Source organism: Engystomops pustulosus, chromosome 7, assembly GCF_040894005.1.
Source record: "Engystomops pustulosus chromosome 7, aEngPut4.maternal, whole genome shotgun sequence".
Taxonomy (NCBI): domain Eukaryota; kingdom Metazoa; phylum Chordata; class Amphibia; order Anura; family Leptodactylidae; genus Engystomops; species Engystomops pustulosus.
This window is the reverse complement of record NC_092417.1, coordinates 97,008,119-97,035,508: the sequence shown is the minus strand read 5'-3', so window position 1 is coordinate 97,035,508 and position 27,390 is coordinate 97,008,119. Positions and strand designations below refer to the sequence as shown.

The 27,390-nt window shown below is 44.6% G+C and overlaps 1 protein-coding gene across 1 annotated transcript in view; it reads left to right on the top strand.

The window, feature by feature from the left end:
• LOC140068899 (IST1 homolog) overlaps window positions 1-12,177 on the top strand; it is a 40,387-nt gene extending 28,210 nt beyond the window's left edge. The window contains exons 9-11 of the mRNA XM_072114257.1: window positions 1,021-1,113; window positions 11,049-11,082; window positions 12,001-12,177. Of these exons, the coding sequence (XP_071970358.1) occupies window positions 1,021-1,113; window positions 11,049-11,082; window positions 12,001-12,119 (246 nt within the window). The 3' untranslated portion in view covers window positions 12,120-12,177. The remainder of the gene's footprint in view (window positions 1-1,020; window positions 1,114-11,048; window positions 11,083-12,000) is intronic.
• The last annotated feature ends 15,213 nt before the right edge of the window (window positions 12,178-27,390 follow it).

The following is a 27,390-nucleotide window of genomic DNA, read 5'->3' as shown; positions in this document are numbered from 1 at the left end:
CCCTCCCAGAAGCCATAATTAATGTCCTGCCCCCCCTCAGTAGCTATAATTAATGTCCTGCCCCCCCAGTAGCCATAATTAATGTCCTGCCCCCCCAGTAGCCATAATTAATGTCCTGCCCCCCCCAGTAGCTATAATTAATGTCCTGCCCCCCAGTAGCTATAATTACTGTCCTCCCCCCCCCCCAGTAGCTATAATTACTGTCCTGCCCCCCAGTAGCCCTAATTAATGCCCCCCCCAGTAGCTATAATTACTGTCCTGCACCCCCAGTAGCCATACATAATGTCCCCCACCACCAAACAGGGCCCTATATATTTAAGCTAAATAAAAAACATAATTCTTACCTTATCCCGCTCCTCTTCGTGCTGCCTCTCATCAGGGGATCCGGCGCAGGCGACGGCTGATAACGCGTCTGCAGGTCAGGTGCCGGGTCATAGACCTCAGCAGACCTGGCGCAGGCAGGCGCGTCACATAGCCTGCGTCAGCGAAAGTGATGGTTGTCGACGGTGGGTAAGTAGTGTGAGGTGGGTGGGACGGGGGCGGATCGGGGGCCCGTTCTAATTTTGAATTATGACAGCTCCGGGCCCTCCCTGATCCAGCGCATGGACCAGATGCAGAACAGTCCGTGTGTTGTAACAGGCAGGCCCGCGGCTGTCACAATTCAAAACATCTGCTCGCTGTGCTGCGCCGAGTTATCAGCGCAGGGGTCAGGTGCGGGCCTCTGACTGACCGGCAGCGGAGCTTCGGTGGATCGCGGGAAAGGTGAGAAACATTACCAGCGTATAAGACGACCCCAGACTGGACAGAAGATTTTTAAGTCTTCAAAAGTCGTCTTATACGCCGGTATATACGGTAGATGTACTATTTTTGCATGAAAACGTGTTTTATAATTGGAGGTACGCTGTGAGCAAATGATTACAAATATTTTTACATAGCCTTATGGACTTTACACTATTGTAATATAGAACCCTGCACTATTTATGTGCCTGCTTCATGATATATTTGTGGGCTCCCTTACAGAAACATTTTCCAGATGTAAACGCGATTATAAGAGATGTTTGTGGGAACTCTCCTCCTAAGCCAACATTTGATGAGACTCCAGCAAGTAATTTGGTAAGTTCCAAACAGAAGCTTATGAACCACTTTCTTTTAGTATAGAAAATATTTTATTATTTTAAGTATAAAGTCGCATGCTGTTATATTCAGAATATATCAGACTTCGAAACTCCCATATTATTTCTATAAAAGAGATTATAAAATTCCTGTAGTCTGCAGCCAGGAGTAACAGTAGAATAAATAATGGAGAGTAACTTTAAAGAGGCTACCCCAAGAGGTAGTATTATATTATATGATCTTAGATGAGGAAAATATAATTATTTTTGTATTCAATTTTTTTAAAGGGAATTTGTCCGTTGGATTTGAGGTATCAGGGTTATGTCTTGCTGCTGCAGGGCACATTATACAAATAACATAAATGTATTTGTCTACTGGCTAGGTTTTGAGAAATTAGATGAAGAAAAGGCGATATCTCAGTCAAATGCAAGTTTATGTTGTGTAGAATGGGACATGCATGGCATTTTATTGACATGGGAAATCCTTCTGTCAGGTTCCCTTTAAATCCTATGTGTATCTTTTACTGTTAGGGCACCACTTGGTTCTTTTGATTCCATTTCATTTATGGTTTAATTTTGTCAATCAATTTGATTACTCAGAAAAAAAAGAAAGAAAAAAATACAATGCCTGTTGAGTATCATAGTTAAATACTCCCGTCTCTGCTCCGCCTCTTATTTTGCCCCATCTCTGCTCTCCCTTTTATTGTCTACCCCCTTCTCTGCTCCCCTTCTTATTATGGCTCCCTCCTTTGATCCCCTCTTACTGTGTCCCCATCCTCTGCTCCCTACTCTTATGTGCCCCCTATTATTATGGTCCCCTCTTTTGCTCCCTCTCTTATTGTGCTCCCCATCTCTGCTATGCCTCTTATTGTGCTTCTATGCTGTGCTCTCCCTATTATTGTGCCCCTCTTCTCTGCTTCTCCTCTTATTGTGCCCAGTCTATGCTGCACTCTTATTGTGCCCCCGTCCCTGCTACCACTCTTATTATCCCCCCTTTCTCTGCTCCCCTTCTTTTTATGGCTCCCTTCCCTGATCCCCGTATTATTGTGGCCCCACTATTGTAGTGCCCCCTGTCTCTGCTCTCCCTCTTATTGGGCACCCTATATCTGCTCTCCCTCTTATTGTGCCCCCCTGCATGCTCTCCCTCTTATTGTGCCCTCCTTCTCTGCTCCCCTTCTTATTATGGCTCCCTCCTCTGTTTCCCTCTTATGGTGGCCCCATCCTCTGATTCCCTCTTATTGTGGCCACATCCTCTGCTCCCCCCTTTTATTGTGCCCCCCTCTCATTATGGCCCCCTCCTCTGCTCCCCTTCTTATTGTGTCCCCCTATTATTATGGTCCCCTCTTTTGCTCTCTCTTATTGTGTTAACTGTCTCCGCTATACCTTTTATTGTGCTTCACTTCTGTGCTCTCTCTCTTATTGTACCCTGTCTCTGCTGCACTCTTATTGTGCCCTCCATCTCTGCTACCTCTCTTATTGCCTCTCCCTTCTATGCTCCTTTTCTTTTTATGGATTTCTCATCTGATCCCCCTCTTATTGTAGCCCCATCCTTTTCTCCCGCCACTTATTGTGCCTCCCCTCTCATTAAGCCGCCCTCCTCTGCTCCCCTTCTTATTATTGCCCCCTCCTCTGCTCCCCTTCTTATTGTGCCCCCACCTCTTCTCCCAGTCGTATTATGGCCCCTTCCTTTGCTCCCTCTCGTATTATGGCCCCTCCTATCTTCCCTTTCTTATTGTACCCCCTTTTCTGCTTCCCTCTTAGTATCCGAGGTTTAGGAGAAAAATTCTGTGGTCCCTTTTTACCTAGCTATGCTCCTGGTTAAAACAAACACTTAACATTTAGGGCACATTTACTTACCCATCCCCGAAAGTGCATTGTCTGACGATAATGCACTGTACCATGATTCACTCGTGCCTCCGATATCCTGCATTTGTTGCTTCCCAGCTCAGGTCCGCCGTAGTTCACCTTCTTCTTTGTGGTGCATGTAAGTGCATTGTCTTGCAACACAATTTGAAAGTTAAATCCTGCACTTAGTCGGAATCACTCCGACTGTCCAATGCCAGGGCAGACCCCTGTTAAATACCTGTCAAAGACAAGCAATCCCCAAAAAAGTCAGAAAGTCTGACGAAAGTGCGCACACGGACCCTTAGTAAATAAGCCCCATAGTATTGAGAGATTGACACATGGCTCCCCTAGACCCTTGTAAAATTGCATTCTTGGCTGGGCCAGATCTATCAATTCATTCTACAATTGCACAATGTATGGTAAAACTGGCTGCTCAGAATGGTGGTGCTTATTTGTAAAAGGAGGATAATAAAACATTTAGGACTAACAGATTTCATTGAAATAACAAGACAATAATGCATCTACAAGTATAAAGTATTGTACATACATAAAATAAGAGTTGGTCAAAAACCCAACAAAGTGATGGGAAAGATTGGAAAACATATGTATAGACTATTGTGTGAAAAATAAGTTTAAGCATACGCAGGACTGGTAATAGAGTGCCTGTTAAAAATCATAAGTTAACATTGCAAGTCCACAGAAAACAATTACGAAAGTAAAATATAGCCAAATTTCCTATAGCGGAGGCAAGATGAGGTGTGGGCGAGGGTAGATGACTGTCTAGGGCTCCCCCCACCCCTCAGACAGGGGGTGCAATTTCATGGCGTTTTTGCCACGATTTGTAGTGATTTCTGCTGGTACTAGGACCTGAGATTACATAATTATCCAGGTCCTTAAAGGGAACCTGTCATCAGAAATTGGACTCATGAACCATTACCAGTGTGTAGTCAGGCAGTTGAACCGCTTCTAGATCATCTTTCTTACATGAACAAGCTTGGTGGGATCATCCTGAAAATCAACTTTGAAGTTAGATGTACCGCATATACTCAAGTATAAGAAGACTGAATATAAGACGGGGTACCCACTTTTACAACAAAAAACTGGGAAAACTTAGTGACTCGAGTCTAAGCCGAGGGTGAGAAATTCCACAGTTACTGGTATCTAGTGGAGGTGTTTTATGGCAACAGTAGTGGTCCAATGTCCTACTTCTGCATCAATAAATATAATCCCCTTTCTCATCTAATAGATCAGCTTTCCTAGACTGTCACAGTCATATATACTGTGACAGTCTAGGAAAGATGATCTATTAGATGAGAAAGGGGACTATGCCTACTATGTAGAGTGATGCAGAAGCAGGAGATTAAACACCTCCACCAGACATATACCTATACAGTATGCAGCTGTGTGACTAAGCGCCATAGTCTCCATAGTCTCCACCTCCTCCCAACCCGCGGTGCATACCTACAGTATCAGGGGCGTAACTAGGAGAGGCAGTGCCCCATAGCAGACTTCTTAATGGGGCCCCCTTACTGCTTAAAAATATTACACTGATATATACACATATATATACAAGCATTGGACTAGGTCCTTTAAAATTTAACTTTTACTCAATCACTCTAAAAACAACAACAAACACTAAATGCAAAAAAAAAAAAAACAAATATTAAAAATCGAGCATTCTTACCAGGTGGAGTATCGGGCTGCAGGATAGGTATCCTTGAGAGACCTAAAGGGGAATCGTTTTTCTCCCTATATACTTAGTTGTCCCTATTGCCCCAATTGCTCCCGTCCTGACAAGGACAGTACCCAAGTCGTCCCTAGACCGGTGTACTATTATGCCCTAAAGGTATAGCCAAACAAGTGTGCTCCCCGTCCCTCCCTACCCTACGCGTTTCATCACCGTTCGCGGTGAATCATCAGGGGGATTGCTGAGGACTGACAAAAAAGTCCAGGAGGGGGAGAAGATAACAATCAAATCTGGGATTCCAGGAATCCTGGATATAGGTCACGCACAGGCCTTCCTGGAAAATTCCCCAGAAGAGGGGTCGGGTCCACCTACAATAAGTGGTATACCTTGGCTAGTGAGCATTAGCCAAATGAACACTCTTCCCTTATATCTGTGTCAAGTCCCACCCACCTGTCAACAAAAGGGGTGGTAGTCTCTTACCTCATTGGAGTTACTCGCCGCCCTGTTTCCGGGTGTGTTTAAGGAGTATGATCCACAGGTATGATCCGAGATGCGCGCCGTTTTCCATGTATCGCGCGTCATCCGCTGAACCGGAAGTTTATCCCGTGCGCCAAATGTCAAAATAAGTGGCGCATGCGTAATAGGGTGCTTTGTATCATCCACTGAACCGGAGGTTCACCCCGTGCGCCAAAAGTGGCGCATGCGTTCTGAGGTGCCTTGCGTTTCAGTACATGGCGCGCACTATGTTCATCCATTGTGCGCATGCGTGCCACTAGCATATTTTATAAGTTAATCAAAAATATGTGAAATGTCATTTTCAAGAGAAGACCACCCTGGTGGAGATTGATGGTTAAAAAGGAAGAAATCATTCTCATTTGTGTCACAAATACACTGTAGGCCAATCTGTAATTAAAGTGATTAATAATTCGATGTATCCCTTATTCTTCCATGGGTTAAATGGTATATCAACTAATCTCGCTGGAAGGTGGTATATCTTTTGAGGAATATATCTATACAGAACCTATCTATTTAGGGTATATGTATATAGTGTCAACTTTAGTGAAAGATGGCATTTGGTTGGACTTCGTATGTCCTAATTTTTAGCCCCTAATGACAACAAAGATTATTATCGATTAATCCAAATGTTGTTATAATTTTTGGGCATAAAAAGGGGGGAGATATGGATTATTTTGGCTGGTCCGTCTGAAGGGAGTCCCAAAAAGGGGGGGGGGGGCCTTCTAGTGTGTTTTACAGAAAGCATTTAAAATTCAGTTGTTCATTAAGCCCAGTAGGGCTCATTGTTTTTAATTCAAATATCCAAAATGTCTCTTTTTTTAGAGTCATTTGTTCCCAATTTCCCCCTCTCAGGGGTTGCTTCACTATGTCGATGCCTGTAAACGAGACCATCGAGAGGTCACCCGCATGATCTTGATTTATATGTCTTGCTATGGAAGTGTCATTATTCTTCTCAATGTCCAATAGGTGTTCCCCTATGCGTCTCCTCAGTTCCCTGTTTGTTTTTCCTATATATTCCAAACCGCATCCACATGTCATCTTGTAGATAACCCCTTTGGTTCTACAATTAATGAAATGTTTGATGCGGTAGTTGTGTCCTGTGTTCGTAGAGATGAAATCCTTACATGTTTGCATGTATGGACAAGCAATACACCCACTGCATCTAAAGTTGCCAGTGGGTGTATTTTTGTTCAACCATGTTGTCCTTTGGGGGAGGTGGAAGTGACTTTGTACTAGACGGTCCTTTAGGGATCTGCCTTTTCTAAAAGTGATTTGTGGGGTCTCACTCAATACATCTTGTATATCTGGGTCCATCAGTAAGATGTTCCAGTGTTTTTGGATGATTTGAGAGGCTTCTTTTGCCCCATTGTCAAAGGTCGTGATTAATCTGACCTTGTTGTCCTGTCTCAATTCATCTTTCTTTTTTAGTAGATCCCCGCGGTCTTTATTGCATGCTGCTTTAAATGCTTTTCTCAAGACATGGTCGGGGTATCCCCTTTCTTTAAATCTTGTCCTGAGATCCTTAGCCTGAATTTTGAATTCATCATACGTGGAGCAGTTCCTCCTCAGTCTATAGTATTGACCCTTAGGAATTCCGCTTTTTAAACGTATTGGGTGGTGGCTCTCCCATCTTAGAAGTGCATTTGTGGAGGTCGGTTTCCTATAGACCTTTGTATTTACTTCTCCACTCGTTTCCCTACTGATCTCTAGGTCGAGGAATGGGAGAGTCCCTCTTCCGACCTCAAATGTAAAGCCTAGATTAATCTCATTCTTGTTGAGATCTCTAACAAAGTCACTGAAAGATTCTTCATCACCCCTCCATATTACCAGGATATCATCGATATATCTGACCCACAACTCAATCCTGTTGTTGTTGGTTGTTCGTTGTTCGTTGAAGACCATCGTTTCCTCCCACCAGCCCAGGAGCAAGTTGGCATATGTTGGTGCACAGGGATTGCCCATGGCAGTGCCCCTGAGCTGGTGGTAGTATTTGTGGTCGAACAGGAAGAAGTTGTGGGTCAGAAGAAAGCCAAGAAGTTCCAAGATGAACTTATTGTCTGGAGTGAACTGATTGCCCCTGGAGTCCAAAAAATGTTTTACCCCCATCAGTCCAGCAGTATGGGGAATTGACGAGTAGAGTGCTTCCACATCAATTGAGCAGAGGATACAGTCCTCATCTATAGTGATCCCATCAATCCTACGAATTAGATCTGCAGTGTCCTGTATATAGGACGGGAGATAGAGTACACAAGGACGCAGGACTCTATCAAGGTATACACCAATGTTCTGGGACAGGCTGTCTATCCCAGAAACAATTGGCCTACCTTTCAATGGATTTAGGCCCTTGTGTATCTTCGGCAGACAATAAAATGTGGCCCTTCGGGGGAATTTTGGTAAGAGGAATCCCAGCTCCTCATCACTAATGAGATTGTCTTTCCTAGCCTGGACAATAATGTTTTTTAACTCTTTTTCATATTTTGATGTAGGGTCCCTTTCTAGGATCTCATAGCTGGTGGTGTCTTTAAGAATATCAGTACAGAGTTTCCTGTATGAATCAACATCTAAAACTACTGTGTTGCCTCCTTTATCTGAAGGTTTTATAATTAATTGTTTATTGTTCTCCAGATTATTGAGGGCTTCCATCTCTTGTTTTCTGAGGTTGTGTCTATAGTGACAGGGTACCATATTGGTCAAATCTTCAGTTACCAAGTTGAGGAACACATCTACCGGGGAGGTATCACCAATTGGTGGCATCATGGTACTTTTGTTCCTCAGATTAGTAAATGGTCCTACTCCTAATTCTGGTTGGGGTTCCTCATTGAGACTGAACAATAGTCTCACATCATTCAAGAGATCAGAGGGAATTCCTAATTCTCTACAAGTTTTCATTTCTTGTTTTTTAAAAAATTTGTGCCATTTAAGTTTTCTTATAAAGAGATGTATATCCTTCATCCAAGTAAAGTTATTAAAATCGGATGTAGGGACAAATGATAAACCTTTGTTGAGAATCTTTTCCTCAAATTCGCTTAGTGCGTATGTGGAGAGGTTAATTACCTGACTTGCCATTGTGGGTTGGGGTTTTGAGGTGGTGTAGGGTTGCGGTTTCTCAGGGGGTACGTTTGTTCTAAAAAACGTGTTTCTCCTGTCTGTTGGGTATCTATCTTTTTTCTACCTCGTCCTCCTCTACTGTTGTTGTTTTTAGAGTGATTGAGTAAAAGTTAAATTTTAAAGGACCTAGTCCAATGCTTGTATATATATGTTACTGTGGTCCGGACAGCATTAGTGCATAGTGCCAGAGGGATTTGGCTTTTTTGTGTTTTACTGATATATACACACACACACATTAAAATACCTATATACATACAGTTCTTCACTCATACACACCCAATTTTATACACTCTTACACGCATATACACATCACAAATATATATAAAGTGCCATACACTGATGTATATACACACATACAATATATACACATCATACACCATAGACAGATACAGCATATACACACCACAGATACACACATACAGAATATATACATATTATACTGTACAAAATGCGGCATAATATGTATATAGTGATAAACATCCTCCATTCTTTAGTGTCAGGTCAGATGTCGGGGCCCCCTAACACTGCGGGCCCCATAGCGGCTGCTATGCCTACTACCACTGTAGTTACGCCCCTGTACAGTATGTAACTGCGGGACTGAAGGTCCCTGAACCTGAACCTCTCTCCCACCCAGGGGCCGTGGCTGCATACTTCATCTCTAGAGTATGCAGCTCCCACCATTCTGTTCCCCCTTACCCAGGGGCCCCGGTAATAGTTAAGATGCGCTGCACAGCGCATACATTGGGGCAGATTTACTTACCTGGTCCTGACACGATCACCGAGGTGCGTTGTCCAAAAAGGATGAAGTCTGGCGCGATTCACTATCCTGCACGTGTCGCTTTCTGTCACCTTCTTCTTCCCTGTGTATGTGAGTGCGGGTAGGGATTTTTCAGCTCAAAAATTGGTGTTTTCTAATGCATTTAAAAATTTATTTTAAAAAAATTAACTATCCCCATAAAAGTCAATTCTGAAATCTCCACGAAAATACAGAAAACCGATTTACAAGTTGCATAATTTGTAAGTTATAAATGTTATTCAGCAACTTATTTAGGTGGTAAAACGATGAATTTGGAAAATGGCAAATTTTTCATAATGTTCATCAGTTTTTATTTTTTTTCATAAATAAACACTAAACTTATCAGCCAAATCTACTTATCACCCATCTATTGGGAGCAGGAACCCTACATTTACATAAAAATTAATTCTCTTAGGAGACTAGAGTAAAAACTTTAGCGCCATCTATTGGAATGTAACTATTCCACAAAATTAGAACAGTCTGGTTAAAGGGAACCCATCACCAGATTTGACCCCATTAAAGGGGTTATCCGGGTTTAATTTTTTTTTATGGCCGGGCTGGGGAGGGATAGTTAAACATAATAAACATGGACTTACCTCCTCCGGCGCCGCCGATGTCCCGCGCCGCGGTCACTTCGATCCGTGCCCCTGTAAACAAACAGGGGCACGGAAGCCGCGCACAGGGAGCTTCCGGTCCGCAATGTGGACGGCTCCTCCCATGCGTCCCTATCTCTCAGCATTGAAAGCGCTGGGAGATGGTGCGCATGGGAGCTTCCGGCCGGCCGGAAGCTCCCTGTGCGCCGGTGTAATGAAACCGGCGCACGGAGAAGACGGGCCGCGGCGCGGGACATCGGCAGCACCGGAGGAGGTAAGTAGATGTTTATTATGTTTAAATAGCCCTCCCCAGCCCGGACATAAAAAAAAATTTAAACCCGGATAACCCCTTTAAACTACTAGAACCTTCAGGTAGGGTATGAAATGTCCTTTCTAGAATTCCCTCTTTAAATATCCCATTTGCCTATAAAATCATCCCCAAAGTCTGGCAAATATGACTCTTCTCATCCCATTTTCACATAAGAGTCAAGTGCTTGCAGGGGGAGTGTCAATTCAAAAGCCCCTATCTTCTGTTCTATTGTACCTACAAACATGCTTTAAGTATCATATGAAAGATAAGAATCTCAACTTTCAGGTTATGGTGCTGTGATCTACAGAACTGGACATTAAGGCAGTTAATTAAATAGGCACGGGCATGGGCCTGCTGTTCTGCGCATGCGCAGACAGCAGATTCGTCGGATGAGGGCGCGCAGCTCCTCGTAGCTGCGCGCCGAAGATTTTCGGTAAGAGGAGAAAAGAGGCTACTGGGGCGTGGAGCAGCCACCCTGTGTAACCTCAGATGCGGCTACTCCACACCCCAGTAGCCGCATAAGAAAATTTGAATATAGAGATAATAAAAGTTATCGAAACCGTGTATGGACGTGAGGATTAGCCCTTAAAAGGGCTATCCTATTGATCCACCTACCACCCGATCTACCTTTATAGGTAGATTCGTGGTGGTAGGTGCCCTTTAATGAATCGGGCACACCAATCATTATACACAGGCAGTGCACTTTTAGTGCAGTTTTCTACATTCTTAGTACGGCCATTCACCACAATATAACATCACAGTACAAATCACAGCTAAAATTAGGTGCCAAAAAAACAACACCTAGCTCCAAAAATAATGGATGCCCCCATTATCTTTTGTCTGTGAAATGAAAACCTGCACTCAAAGTACTCACCAAATATTATTGACCAGTTAACAATGTATTAGAAATAACCCAATTCACCAAATGGGGCCTAGGTTTATGGTTAAATTAGCTACCTGTAACATAGAACCTTATCAGTATCTTAGCCATAATAATAAGCTTTTTGACGTAGCTGTAAAAAATTCATTTATGAACAAATAAGAGAACTATGTCTAAAATGTAATGCTTCTCTTTTCACAGTCAGACGTGGAAATACCTTTAGTGGATACTACTGGTAAGTACTGAATTGTAATATATACTAGCATTCCTTGAATGTTCCAGATAATGCAAATGTAAAACAAAGATTTTATTAGTGTGTGTCTATGCTGGTAGTCATTTTGCACGTGTCATAAATAGTGAACATTGTGGATTGAGGTGGGTGAACCCAAACTTCAGCCAGAGGTTCGGGTTTGGCATTCTGCTTCCCAGCGCTGGTAACATCGATGATCAGTGGTAACACTCTGAGGGGCATTTATTAATTTGGCCGCAGGGTCGCGCTAGAACCGTGCTATATTTTTAAGTTAGGTGTAAGTTTGAGGTGCAAGGGGTTAATGAATTGGCACACTAACTAAAAGGTTTAGGACTCCCTAGGCCAGCTTCTTCTGCTCTCACCACAAATTGTGCCACAATAGAGTGAGAAAAATAGAAGCATTAGAAAACTGTTGGATTCACAAGCAGAGCCACAATTTTGCCCCAAAAATAGAAAAAGTCAAGAGTGTCAGAAAAGATCAATATTGTGGCACCGACAATAAATGACCCCTCTAATTCTATAAATAGTAAGTGTCGTGTGGAATGATGGTGCTTAGGAAAATAGAGGCGTGCACACCACCAGAATTCAAAATTATTGGAATTATATTAAAAAAAGGGTGCAGATCAGTTCACAAAAATATGTCCAACAAGCAGACTTTGATAGACCAACCACATTCCACACTATGTGCACCAAAAGATACCACATATATTAACAATACAGGTGATTTTTAAATATATTTATACAACCTGTATAATATAATCATATAAAGCAGAATTAAATTATCTTGTAGTTTCAGGAGCATCTATGGCTCAGAAATGTTACCTCGTGAAAATGATGTTGATGTAAGCAATACAAGTATACATTACTGTTCATGCTATTGAGTTTCTTTTCTTTCATTGGTAGGCTTTGGATTTAAACTAGAATTGTTGAATGACAATGAAAACCTGAAGACTAACATCACAAAGTCTGACGTGAACCTAAATCACTCTGACGTTATGGGCCAAATGAGCAATCCACTGTAAATTTTAAGGAGATAAACTTGTTTTTGTTTTAATCCAAATGTTTTTGCATGATGGTTTATGAGTAGAGATGAGCGAACACTAAAATGCTCGGGTACTCGTTATTCGAGACGAACTTTTCCCGATGCTCGAGTGCTCGTCTCGAATAACGAACCCCATTGAAGTCAATGGGAGACTCGAGCATTTTTCAAGGGGACCAAGGCTCTGCACAGGGAAGCTTGGCCAAACACCTGGGAACCTCAGAAAAGGATGGAAACACCACGGAAATGGACAGGAAACAGCAGGGGCAGCATGCATGGATGCCTCTGAGGCTGCATAATCGCAACATTATGCCAAAATTATGGGCAACAGCATGGCCATGACAGAGTGACAGAATGAAGCTAGATAGCATCTAAAACATCCAATAATTGACCCTGACACTATAGGGGACGGCATGCAGAGGCAGCGGCAGCAGGCTAGAGAGTGTCATGGCGACATACCCTAAATGGACTCAGGCTTCAAACCAATGGGTGGCAGAGAGGAACCAAAGGAGGTGAGCAAGAAGCGCTCAAATAATATCGGTACATGATAAAAGTTTGCCAGTATATTTTGTGGATTACACAGCAGGGTGGCGACAAAGTTAACATGGAAGCCATGAAAACAACCCAAAATTCTGCCTGACACAGCTCGTTTGATAAGGGGACCATGTATGGAGGCAGTGAACTAGTAGTAGATTAAAGGTGCTGCAGTTAAAACTATGTTAGTTGGATCTTGGCATGGAGCTGGCGCTCCGCTGCCAGGCGAGCTTTCACCAATCCAAGCCCCTGTCTATAGGCTACTCCCCAAACAGCACTTCTAAGAACCTTTTGTATAAGATCAAGTGTAGTAGCGTTCTTATAAGTTTAGGATATGGCGGGTGAGGGGAATGTAAACAGATGCGCAAGAAGCGCTGAAATAATATCGGTAAATGATAAAAGTTTGCCAGTATTTTTTGTGGATTACACAGCAGGGTGGCGACAAAGTTAACAAGTTTGTTGTGGAAGCCATGAAAACAACCCAAAATTCTGCCTGACACAGCTCGTTTGATAAGGGGACCATGTATGCTTACAGTTCATGCCAGTCGCTGCACTGGCTGCCAGTCTCCTTTCGAATACAGTTTAAAATAATAATAACCCTCATCCTTAAAGCTCTGTATAATGCTGCACCCCCCTACCTCTCCTCTCTTATCTCAGTCTATCGCCCAACCCGTGCTCTTAGATCCGCCAGTGATCTTAGATTAACCTCTACCCTAGTGCGGACCTCCCACTCGCGTCTCCAAGACTTCTCTAGAGCTGCACCAATTCTATGGAATGCTCTGCCCCGGACTATCAGATTAATACCTAACCTCCAAAGTTTCAAACGTGGTCTTAAAACCCATTTCTTTAGGCAAGCCTATAACACTCATTAACTGCATGAAGTTTTAACTCTTCTACTAACCCGTCCTGTGTCGTCCTCCCATCTGTTATCCAGCAACCAACAGGCACCAGACTTCTCTGCAGTCCCATTCACCCTGGACCTGGTATATAAGATGACGGCTGAGTGGTTCAAGCGACAGCAATTCCATTTATTATATTTTGTTCTATTCCCTAAGAAGAATGGCTTGACCATTAAATATTCTTTTACCTCGTGTTACCCCATCATCTTCATAAACCGTAAGCTCTGGCGAGCAGGGACCTCACTCCTGTTGTTCCATACAAATGTTGTGCTCTGTTACATTACATTTGTATTTGTTTCCTATGATTTGTAAAGCGCTACAGAATATGATGACGCTATATAAATAAAGATTATTATTATTATTATTATGGAGGCAGTGAACTAGTAGTAGATTAAAGGTGCTGCAGTTAAAACTATGTTAGTTGGATCTTGGGATGGAGCTGGCGCTCTGCAGCCAGGCGAGCTTTCGCCAATCCAAGCCCCTGTCTCTAGGCTACTCCCCAAACAGCACTTCTAAGAACCTTTTGTATAAGATCAAGTGTAGTAGCGTTCTTATAAGTTTGGGATATGGCGGGTGAGGGGAATGTAAACAGCTGCGCAAGAAGCACTGAAATAATATCGGTTAATCATAAAAGTTTGCCAGTATATTTTGTGGATAACACAGCAGGGTGGCGACAAAGTTAACAACTTTGATGTGGAATCCATGAAAACAACCCAAATTTCTGCCTGACACACCTCGTTTGATAAGGGGAGGATGTATGGAGGCAGCTATATGGACGACTTTTGGAGGTAGCAATGGAGACAACGTGTGGAGGCTGCTATGGAGACAATTTAATTTGGATAGTGCCTGTATGTGGCAGTCCCAAAAAGTTTTCAAACCAGAGGAGCAGGTAGGTGTCCCTCCAGAAAAATGGAATAGATTGAGTGCATGTATGTGGCAGTCCCAAAAAGTTTTCAAACCAGAGGAGCAGGTAGGTGGCCCTCCAGAAAAATGGAATAGATTGAGTGCCTGTATGTGGCAGTCCCAAAAAGTTTTCAAACCAGAGGAGCAGGTAGGTGTCCCTCCAGAAAAATGGAATAGATTGAGTGCCTGTATGTGGCAGTCCCAAAAAATTTTCAAACCAGAGGAGCAGGTAGGTGGCCCTCCAGTAAAATGGAATAGATTGAGTGCCTGTATGTGGCAGTCCCAAAAATTTTTCAAACCAGAGGAGCAGGTAGGTGGCCCTCCAGTAAAATGGAATAGATTGAGTGCCTGTATGTGGCAGTCCCAAAAAATTTTTAAAACAGAGGACCGGGTAGGTGGCCCTCCAGAAAAATGGAATAGATTGAGTGCCTGTATGTGGCACTCACAAAAATTGTTTCAAACAGAGGACCGGGTAGGTGGCCCTCCAGAAAAATTAAATGCATTAAGTACTATAGCAAGAGCCAGTGGGCCCTGTCAAAAAATAGCCAGTTTCCTCTGCTTTACTGTACAAAGAGGAGGAGAAGGAGGAAAATGAGGAGGAGGAGGAGTGGATCAATTATTCAGGTTGAGCTTCCTTCACCTGGTGGAGATTGGAAATTCTGAGAAATCCAGCCTTTATTCATTTTAATAAGCGTCAGCCTGTCAGCGCTGTCAGTCGACAGGCGTGTACGCTTATCTGTGATGATGCCACCAGCTGCACTGAAAACCCGCTCGGACAAGACGCTAGCGGCAGGGCAGGCAAGAACCTCCAAGGCGTACAGCGCCAGTTCGTGCCACATGTCCAGCTTTGAAACCCAGTAGTTGTAGGGAGCTGTGTGATCATTTAGGACGATGGTATGGTCAGCTACGTACTCCCTCACCATCTTTCTGTAAAGATCAGCCCTACTCTGCCGAGACTGGGGACAGGTGACAGTGTCTTGCTGGGGTGACATAAAGCTGGCAAAAGCCTTGTAAAGCGTACCCTTGCCAGTGCTGGACAAGCTGCCTGCTCGCCTACTCTCCCTCGCTACTTGTCCCGCAGAACTACGCACTCTGCCGCTAGCGCTGTCAGAAGGGAAATACTGTTTCAGCTTGTGCACCAGGGCCTGCTGGTATTCATGCATTCTCACACTCCTTTCCTCTGCAGGGATGAGAGTGGAAAGATTTTGCTTGTACCGTGGGTCCAGGAGAGTGAACACCCAGTAATCGGTGCTGGAATAAATTCTTTGAACGCGAGGGTCACGGGATAGGCAGCCTAGCATGAAATCTGCCATATGCGCCAGAGTACCAACGCGTAAGAATTCACTCCCCTCACTGGCCTGACTGTCCATTTCCTCCTCCTCCAACTCCTCCAACTCCTCTTCTTCTGCCCATACACGCTGAACAGTGAAGGACTCAACAATGGTCCCCTCTTGTGTCTCGCCAACATTCTCCTCCTCTTCCTCCTCATCCTCCTCCACCTCCTCCGATATGCGCTGAGAAACAGACCTGAGGGTGCTTTGGCTATCAACAAGGGAATCTTCTTCCCCCGTCTCTTGTGACGAGCGCAAAGCTTCCGACTTCATGCTGATCAGAGAGTTTTTCAACAGGCCAAGCAGCGGGATGGTGAGGCTGATGATGGCGGCATCGCCACTGACCATCTGTGTTGACTCCTCAAAGTTACTCAGCACCTGACAGATATCAGACATCCACGTCCACTCCTCATTGTAGACTTGAGGAAGCTGACTGACCTGACTACCACTTCTGGTGGAAGTTGACATCTGGCAGTCTACAATCGCTCTGCACTGCTGGTAAACTCTGGATAACATGGTCAGTGTTGAATTCCACCTCGTGGGCACGTCGCACAACAGTCGGTGAGCGGGCAGTTGGAGGCGGCGCTGCGCTGCCCTGAGAGTGGCAGCATCTGGGCTGGACTTCCTGAAATGCGCACAGATGCGGCGCACCTTCGTGAGCAAATCAGACAGATTGGGGTATGTCTTGAGGAAACGCTGAACTATCAGATTTAACACATGGGCCAGGCATGGCACATGTGTCAGTCTGCCGAGTTGCAGAGCCGCCACCAGGTTACGGCCGTTGTCACACACAACCATGCCTGGCTTCAGGTTCAGCGGTGCCAGCCACAGATCAGTCTGCGCCGTGATGCCCTGTAATAGCTCTTGGGCGGTGTGCCTTTTGTCGCCTAGGCTCAGCAGTTTGAGCACCGCCTGCTGTCGCTTAGCGACGGCACTGCTGCTGTGCCTAGAGCTACCGACTGATGGCGCCGTGCCCACGGATGGTAGTTCGGAGGAGGAGGTGGAGGAGGGGTGGGAGGAGGAGGAGGCATAGTAGGCCTGAAACACCTGGACCGAGGTAGGCCCCGCAATCCTCGGCGTCGGCAGTATATGACCAGCCCCAGGGTCAGACTCGGTCCCAGCCTCCACCAAGTTAACCCAATGTGCCGTCAGCGATATATAGTGGCCCTGCCCGGCAGCACTCGTCCACGTGTCCGTGGTCAGGTGGACCTTGTCAGAAACGGCGTTGGTCAGGGCACGGGTGATGTTGTCTGACACATGCTGGTGCAGGGCTGGGACGGCACATCGGGAAAAGTAGTGGCGGCTGGGGACCGAATACCGAGGGGCGGCCGCCGCCATGAGGTTGCGAAAGGCCTCGGTCTCTACTAGCCTATAGGGCAGCATCTCCAGGCTAAGCAATCTGGAGATGTGCACATTAAGGGCTTGGGCGTGCGGGTGGGTTGCACTATATTTGCGTTTCCGCTCCAGCGTCTGGGGTATGGAGAGCTGAACGCTGGTAGATGCTGTGGAGGATCGTGGAGGCGACGATGGGGTTTTTGTGGCAGGGTCCTGGGCAGGGGGCTGACTATCAGCTGACACAGGGGAAGGAGCAGTGGTGTTGCCACTGAGTGGGGTGTTTAGCATTCATATGCCTGCGCATACTGGTGGTAGTTAAGCTAGTAGTGGTGGAACCCCTGCTGAGCCTGGTTTGGCAAATGTTGCACACCACAGTCCGTCGGTCATCCGGTGTTTCCTTAAAGAACCTCCAGACTTCTGAAGATCTAGCCCTCGCCGCAAGAGCCCTCACCACGGGAGCTTCACTAGTTGACACATTTGGCGCTGATGCACCAGCTCTGGCCCTGCCTCTCCGTCTGGCCCCACCACTGCCTCTTCCAACCTGTTCTGGTCGAGGACTCTCCTCCGTCTCAGAAGCACTGTGTTCACCCGGCCTCTCAACCCAGCTTGGGTCTGTCACCTCATCATCCTCCGATCCCTCAGTCTGCTCCCCCCTCGGACTTCCTGCCCTGACAACAACTTCCCCACTGTCTGACAACCGTGTCTCCTCATCGTCGGACACCTCTTTACACACTTCCACTACGTCAAGAAGGTCATCATCACCCACAGACTGTGACTGGTGGAAAACCTGGGCATCGGAAAATTGCTCAGCAGCAACCGGACAAGTGGTTTGTGACTGTGGGAAGGGTCCAGAAAACAGTTCCTCAGAGTATGCCGGTTCAAATGCCAAATTTTCCTGGGAGGGGGCAGACTGGGGGGGAGGAGGCTGAGGTGCAGGAGCTGGAGGAGTGGCGATTTCGGTGACATGGGTGGACTGCGTGGAAGACTGACTGGTGGACAAATTGCTCGAAGCATTGTCAGCAATCCACGACATCACCTGTTCGCACTGTTCTGGCCTCAACAGTGCTCTACCACGAGTCCCAGTAACTTCAGACATGAACCTAGGGAGTGTAGCTCTGCGGCGTTCCCCTGCTCCCTCATAAGCAGGTGGTGTCTCACCCCGCCCAGGACCACGGCCTCTGACCCCTGCAGTAGTTGGACGCCCACGTCCCCGCCCTCGTCCTCTACCCCTAGCCCTCGGGTTAAACATTTTTAAAATGAGAGTTGTAACTTTAATTTTTTTTTAACTTTTTTTTGTGTTTTTTGTTTTTTTTTGTGTTTTTTGTTTTTTTTTGTTTTTTTTGGGTTTTTTTGTGTTTTTGAGTTTTTAAAACCAAACGATGCTATCCTATTGCTATGGCTATTTTCTAGCCAAGTATGAAAGCACACTACTATGCCAGATGAGATGACACTGAGTTATTAAACAAAATAAACGTAAAATAAAAAAGGACAAATGGCAGACTGTGCCTAATTGAAATCCAACCCCTACTAAATTTTCCCACTTCGGTCTTTGCTATGGATATGTGCGTCACTAAGCGCAAAACACAGCGGTCGCAAGTCTCACTACAAATTGCTCAGAATTGGCTAGTACATGCACTGCAGCAAGTACAGCCACCAGCAGATCAACCAGAAATCAAATATATAACGCTACTGTAGGCGTAAGCCGTTTGGATTCTCCTATGGCTATTTTCTAGCCAAGTATGAAAGCACACTACTATGCCAGATGAGATGACGCTGAGTTATTAAACAAAATAAACGTAAAATAAAAAAGGACAAATGGCAGACTGTGCCTAATTGAAATCCAACCCCTACTAAATTTTCCCACTTCGGTCTTTGCAATGGATATGTGCGTCACTAAGCGCAAAACACAGCGGTCGCAAGTCTCACTACAAATTGCTCAGAATTGGCTAGTACATGCACTGCAGCAAGTACAGCCACCAGCAGATCAACCAGAAATCAAATATATAACGCTACTGTAGGCGTAAGCCGTTTGGATTCTCCTATGGCTATTTTCTAGCCAAGTATGAAAGCACACAGGGCCGCATCTGCCATGAGGCGAGATGAAAATCTCGCTTCAGGCGGCAGAATGCGGGTCCCTGTAAAGGGCGGCGAAATTCGCCGCTCTAAAGTGGGCGATTCGGGCGTCCATTAACGCCCGAATCGCCCACCAGCTAAATAAATCGCGCCTGTCTCTTTAAGACACAGGCGCGATTTATATGCGGAGCGACGCAGCGCCTTTCCGGCAGCTGCGTCGCTCCGTTCTAAGCAGGGACACAGGCGTCATGACGTCACGCGCCTGTGTCACTGTGCGGAGCCGCGTCTCACAGGAAGACCGGAGTGAAGGCCGCGTGAAGACCGGAGCCGCGCCGAGGGAGCAGCTGCCTCCAGGTGAGTGTGATTTTATTATTTTTCATGTATTTAATTAATTAAATGTGGCTAATAATTAGTAGTAATAGTAATAATAATAGTGGGGGGCGCTATATATATCATATGGGACCAGAATTATTTTACACTGGGGGGGGGGGGGGGAGGAATGATGGAATGCTATGTATTTTATTTGGGCTATAATTATTTTATACTGGGGGGGCGCTATATATATCATATGGGGCCAGAATTATTTTACACTGGGGGGGGGGGAGGGATGATGGAATGCTATGTATTTTATTTGGGCTATAATTATTTTATACTGGGGAGGGGGGGGGTGCGCTATATATATCATATGGGGCCAGAATTATTTTACACTGGGGAAGGGGGATGATGGAATGCTATGTATTTTATTTGGGGCTATAATTATTTTATACTGGGGGGGCGCTATATATATCATATGGGGCCAGAATTATTTTACACTGGGAGGGGGGGGGGGGAGGGATGATGGAATGCTATGTATTTTATTTGGGCTATAATTATTTTATACTGGGGGGGGGGGGGCGCTATATATATCATATGGGGCCAGAATTATTTTACACTGGGGGGGGGGGATGATGGAATGCTATGTATTTTATTTGGGGCTATAATTATTTTATACTGGGGGGGGGTGCTATATATTTTATTTGGGCTATAATTATTTTATACTGGGGGGGGGGGCGCTATATATATCATATGGGGCCAGAATTATTTTACACTGGGGGGGGGGGGGGAGGGATGATGGAATGCTATGTATTTTATTTGGGGCTATAATTATTTTATACTGGGGGGAATGCTATATATATATTATTTGGGGCTATGATTGTTTTATACGGGGGGATGCTATAGATATTATATGGGGCCAGAATTATTTTATACCAGGGGCGGGGGGGTTCTGTATATTTTATTTGGGGATTTGGGGCTATAATTATTTTATACTAGGGGGGATGCTATAGATATTATTTGGGGCTATAATAATTTTATACTGGGGGGGGTTGCTATAGATATCATTTGGGGCTATAATTATTTTATACTGGGGGGGATGCTATAGATATCATTTGGGGCTATAATTATTTTATACTGGGGGGGATGCTATAGATATTATTTGGGGCTATAATTATTTTATACTGGGGGGGATTCAGTATATATTATATGGGGCCAGAATCATTTTATACTGGGGGTGCTATATATATTATATCACTATATCACTAAGCTGGGGGGATGTATATGGGATACAGTATATTACTAAGCTGGGGGGATGTATATGGGATACAGTATATTACTAAGCTGAGGGGATGTATATCAGGTACAGTATATTACTAAGCTGGGGGGATGTATATGGGATACAGTATATTACTAAGCTGGGGGGCTGTATATGGGATACAGTATATTACTAAGCTGCAGGGGCTGTATATGGGATATAGTATATTACTAAGCTGGGGGGCTGTATATGGGGTACAGTATATTACTAAGCTGGGGGGCTGTATATGGGATACAGTATATTACTAAGCTGGGGGGGGGGGCTGTATATGGGATACAGTATATTACTAAGCTGGGGGGCTGTATATGGGATACAGTATATTACTAAGCTGGGGGCTGTATATGGGATACAGTATATTACTAAGCTGGGGAGCTGTATATGGGATACAGTATATTACTAAGCTGGGGGGATGTATATGGGATACAGTATATTACTAAGCTGGGGGATGTATATGGGATACAGTATATTACTAAGCTGGGGGGATGTATATGGGATACAGTATATTACTAAGCTGGGGGGCTGTATATGGGATACAGTATATTACTAAGCTGGGGGGCTGTATATGGGATACAGTATATTACTAAGCTGGGGGGCTGTATATGGGATACAGTATATTACTAAGCTGGGGGACTGTATATGGGATAAAGTATATTACTAAGCTGGGGGCTGTATATGGGATACAGTATATTACTAAGCTGGGGCTGTATATATGATATAGTATATTACTAGGCTGGGGGGCTGTATATATGATATAGTATATTACTAGGCTGGGGGGCTGTATATATGATATAGTATATTACTAAGCTGGGGAGCTGTATATGGGATACAGTATATTACTGAGCGGGGGAACTGTATATGGGATACAGTATATTACTAAGCTGGGAGGGGGCGGTATATGGGATACAGTATATTACTAAGCTGGGGGGCTGTATATGGGATACAGTATATTACTAAGCTGGGGGGCTGTATATGGGATACAGTATATTACTAAGCTGGGGGGATGTATATGGGATACAGTATATTACTAAGCTGGGGGGCTGTATATGGGATACAGTATATTACTAAGCTGGGGGGCTGTATATGGGATACAGTATATTACTAAGCTGGGGGGCTGTATATGGGATACAGTATATTACTAAGCTGGGAGGGGACTGTACATGTGGGGCAAGATTTTATCCCTTTACAATGAAGGGATGTGTTATATGTGGGGTAGCGTGTGGTCAGTTGTGTTGTGAGGGGTATATATTATTTAGGAGCACAGTGTTGTTATCCAGGAGACTTTATACTGTAAGTGACTGTGGTATTTTTAGGGACGCCGGGTGGAGATGCTGCACGGAGCTGAAGATATCCGGCCGTGAATTCAGCAGCGATACGTCATGGATTGGAGAACCCGGAATAAAGTCCTCCTGATGGAAGAGATTGTCATCTATAAGGTACTAGATGTCACTAATGCCTCCCAGATTCTGTAGTCAGTCACACAGTGTCAGGGAGCTGCCTGTTAGGGATGTTACTTGTTAATAAAGTTTAAGGATTTACGTAACAGGGAGCGGGGGGGGGGGGCAGCATTTTAATATTCGCCTCAGGCAGCAAATATGCTAGAATCGGCCCTGAAAGCACACTACTATGCCAGATGAGATGACGCTGAGTTATTAAACAAAATAAACGTAAAATAAAAAAGGACAAATGGCAGACTGTGCCTAATTGAAATCCAACCCCTACTAAATTTTCCCACTTCGGTCTTTGCAATGGATATGTGCGTCACTAAGCGCAAAACACAGCGGTCGCAAGTCTCACTACAAATTGCTCACAATTGGCTAGTAGATGCACTGCAGCAAGTACAGCCACCAGCAGATCAACCAGAAATCAAATATATAACGCTACTGTAGGCGTAAGCCGTTTGGATTCTCCTATGGCTATTTTCTAGCCAAGTATGAAAGCACACTACTATGCCAGATGAGATGACACTGAGTTATTAAACAAAATAAACGTAAAATAAAAAAGGAAAAATGGCAGACTGTGCCTAATTGAAATCCAACCCCTACTAAATTTTCCCACTTTGGTGTTTGAGGTGGATATGTGTGCCACTAAGAGCTAAACACAACGGTAGCAAGTCCCCCTGCTAATTCCTCACAAAATGGTACTAGATGCAAATAAAAAAAAAAAAAAGTAGAACGTTATTGTAGCCCTAAGAAGGGCTGTTGGGTTCTTGGAGAATCACTCCTGCCTAACAGTAAGCTAATAGAACACCCTAACGCTTTCCCTGACCAGCAGCAGCTCTCTCCCTAGCGGCATCCAGACACAGAATGATCCGAGCAGCGCGGGCAGCGGCTAGTCTATCCCAGGGTCACCTGATCTGGCCAGCCAACCACTGCTATCGACGTGTAAGGGTACCACGTCATGCTGGGTGGAGTGCAGAGTCTCCTGGCTTGTGATTGGCTCTGTTTCTGGCCGCCAAAAAGCAAAACGGCGGGAGCTGCCATTTTCTCGAGCGGGCGAAGTATTCGTCCGAGCAACGAGCAGTTTCGAGTACGCTAATGCTCGACCGAGCATCAAGCTCGGACGAGCATGTTCGCTCATCTCTATTTATGAGTAATTCTTTTTTTCCCAACATACCAGTACGTCCCTGATTTTTTTTTTTTTTTAATTTCTATTTTATTTTATGACCAAGGAAATTTGAGTACGGTATATTTACCTTCTATTTGCTGGCTTAGCATATGTCATAGAAATGCAACAAAATTTTGGAGTATTTGCATAATTTTTCACACACCCCTTACACCTCCTTTGTATTACTAGGCACTAGAGTGTCTAAAAACTCAATAAATGTGGTGCAAGGCATTTAAGAGCGTTTTAATTTTGGTAAACAGATTGTTGTCCTTATAGAGAGCATTGGAATTGAAAATTTCCAGCATGCCTTGTATTTATACTATATGCGAATGGAGTTACCGTGTATACACTGGCTGCAGGGCATTTCATTAGGGGGGGGGGGCAAATAATTTCATTAATGAGGGCTGCAGAGAATTTCATTAATGGTGGCCGCAGGGTATTTCATTAGGGGGACTGCATAGCATTACATTATTTGGGGGACTGCAGAGCATTTCATTTAAAGGGGACTGCAGAGCATTTCATTTATAGGGCGCTGCAGAACATTTAGTTTTTAGGGGACTGTAGAGCATTTCATTTATAGGGTGCTGCAGGGCATTTCATTTATAGGGCGCTGTAGGGCATTCAATTAATAGAGGGGCTACAGGGCATTTCATTAATGGGGAGGCTGCAGGGCATTTCATTAACAGGGGTCTGAAGTGCATTTCATTATTTGTGGGGGTACATGGAGGGGCTGCTTTAGGACATTTCTTTACTAGGGGTCTGCTTTAGGGCATTTCATTACTTGGGGGCTGCTTTAGGGCATTTCATTACAGGGTATGCATTGGGCATTTCGTTACTTGGGGGCTGCTTTAGGGCATTTCATTACAGGGTATGCATTGGGCATTTCATTACTTGGGGGCTGCTTTAGGGCATTTCATTACGGGGTATGCATTGGGCATTTCATTACTTGGGGACTGCTTTAGGGCATTTCATTACAGGGGGTACATTGGGCAAATAACTACTCGGGGAGGCTGCTGGGCATTAGAGTCAGTAAGTTATTTGGGATAATGCATTTTTTTGCACTTTTGAAAAGTAGGTTGGAAAGTTGCCATGGTTAGTCCGTAATGCAAGCTCATTGTGGGAAAGCAAACGCATCAGGAGAAGGACACTACTGAATGTACACTCACCGGCCACTTTATTAGGTACATCTGTCCAACTGCTAATTAACACTTAATTTCTAATCAGCCAATCACATGGCGGCAACTCAGTGCATTTAGGCATGTAGACATGGTCAAGACAATTTCCTGCAGTTCAAACCAAGCATCAGTATGGGGAAGAAAGGTGATTTGAGTGCCTTTGAACGTGGCATGGTTGTTGGTGCCAGAAGGGCTGGTCTGAGTATTTCAGAAACTGCTGATCTACTGGGATTTTCACGCACAACCATCTCTAGGGTTTACAGAGAATGGTCCGAAAAAGAAAAAACATCCAGTGAGCGGCAGTTCTGTGGGCGGAAATGCCTTGTTGATGCCAGAGGTCAGAGGAGAATGGGCAGACTGGTTCGAGCTGATAAAAAGGCAACAGTGACTCAAATCGCCACCCGTTACAACCAAGGTAGGCAGAAGAGCATCTCTGAACGCACAGTACGTCGAACTTTGAGGCAGATGGGCTACAGCAGCAGAAGACCACACCGGGTGCCACTCCTTTCAGCTAAGAACAGGAAACTGAGGCTACAATTTGCACAAGCTCATCGAAATTGGACAGTAGAAGATTGGAAAAACGTTGCCTGGTCTGATGAGTCTCGATTTCTGCTGCGACATTCGGATGGTAGGGTCAGAATTTGGCGTCAACAACATGAAAGCATGGATCCATCCTGCCTTGTATCAACGGTTCAGGCTGGTGGTGGTGGTGTCATGGTGTGGGGAATATTTTCTTGGCACTCTTTGGGCCTCTTGGTACCAATTGAGCATGGTTGCAATGCCACAGCCTACCTAAGTATTGTTGCTGACCATGTCCATCCCTTTATGACCACAATGTACCAAACATCTGATGGCTACTTTCAGCAGGATAATGCACCATGTCATAAACCTGGAATCATCTCAGACTGGTTTCTTGAACGTGACAATGAGTTCACTGTACTCAAATGGCCTCCACAGTCACCAGATCTCAATCCAATAGAGCATCTTTGGGATGTGGTGGAACGGGAGATTCGCATCATGGATGTGCAGCCGACAAATCTGCGGCAACTGTGTGATGCCATCATGTGAATATGGACCAAAATCTCTGAGGAATGCTTCCAGCACCTTGTTGAATCTATGCCACAAAGAATTCTGGCAGTTCTGAAGGCAAAAGGGGGTCCAACCCATTACTAGCATGGTGTACCTAATAAAGTGGTCGGTGAGTGTATATGGGTTGTGACCTAAATGCATGCCTTTGGTGAATAGCATCATGTGTATTGCATTATGATTAATGTTGAAAGGTGTATAAAGTGAAGCAATGGGGAGAATGTTTAGATCTGTCTATACCAGAAAACTGAAGTCATTTGCACCTGAAATAAAAGGCACCACATTTATTGAAGGTTTGAGACCATTTTTAGATTTAGTTTTCTGACTTGTCCAAAAAAGGGGCATGTCCTTGGTAGCTAGCTAGGGAGACATAAAATAGCCCATGCACCAGAAAATTCAATATTTGGGCACAGCAACTAGACCAAGTAATACAGCACCAGATTTATCATCCAGCATCTTTACAAGCAGTGGTCCATATCACCATAGATGAATAAAATTAAGGGAATAACAGTAGGCACTGTTAATTGTTTTACATTTTGCTTTATGTTTTTATATTTTAAAAAATTCTGCTTCTCATACTAACATGTATACCTGTAGCTTTGTATATGTAAGCATTGTAATAATTTTATACATGTACGATTTGTTACAATTTTTACAAAAACAATAAAAAGAAGGATACCAGAAAAATCACCCAGCATCAGACAATGGAGGTCATTTACTAAGGGCCCGATTCTATTTTCCCGACGTCTTATCCGAATATTTGCGCCGATTTTCCCTGAATTGCCCCGGGATTTTGGTGCACACGATTGGATTGTGGCGCATCGGCGCCGGCATGCAAGTGACGGAAATTCTGGGGGCGTGGGCGTAAAAAAACCCGACGGATTCGGAAAAAATGCTGCATTTAATAAAAAAAACAGTGTCGCTTCACACGCACTTACCTGCACCCAGCGGAGGACGGTGAAGTTCAGTGCAATCCGATGAACTTCAGCGCAGCAGTGACGCTGGTGGACGTCGGAGGAACTGCCTTAGTGAATCCCGGCCGGACCCAAATCCTCCGCAGAGAAGGCGCCGCTGGATCGCGAATGGAGATGTATCAATCTGTCTATGCCAGAAAACTGGAGTAATTTGCACTTAAAATTTTGTGTGCCACACTTATTGAAGGTTTTAAACCATTTTAGGCTGTTTTCTCAATCCTCCATAAAGAAGTGTGTCCTCTGAAAAAGGGGGTGTGGTCACACCAGAAAATAACCTGTGTGCCAGACAATTCAGTCTGTTCTCCAAAAAATTCAATATTGTAGTGCAGAACAACTAATCAGAGATGCAAAGCAGAACTCCCAGCTTTATACTTCACTAGATCAATCATCCAGCATCAGACACCATAGGGCACATTTACTAAGGGCTGTGCGCCAGTTTTCTGTCAGACTTTGCAAGTTCTTTCTAGTGCAAACTGCTTTCACATGTATTTTAGAAGTGTCTGTACTACATTAGTGTTGCATGCAATTATTTTGTGGTGCCGCTGCACTATACACTATGCGATGCAACATAAATTTTTACACGTTTTGGTGCTCAGTCAGACCGTGCACCAGATTTAACATGCAAACTCCATAAGAATTGTTTTGCATACCTGTTAAAGTTGCATAAAAAAAAGTGCACTCTGGTGGAGCAGTGCAGATGTTGCCAGATT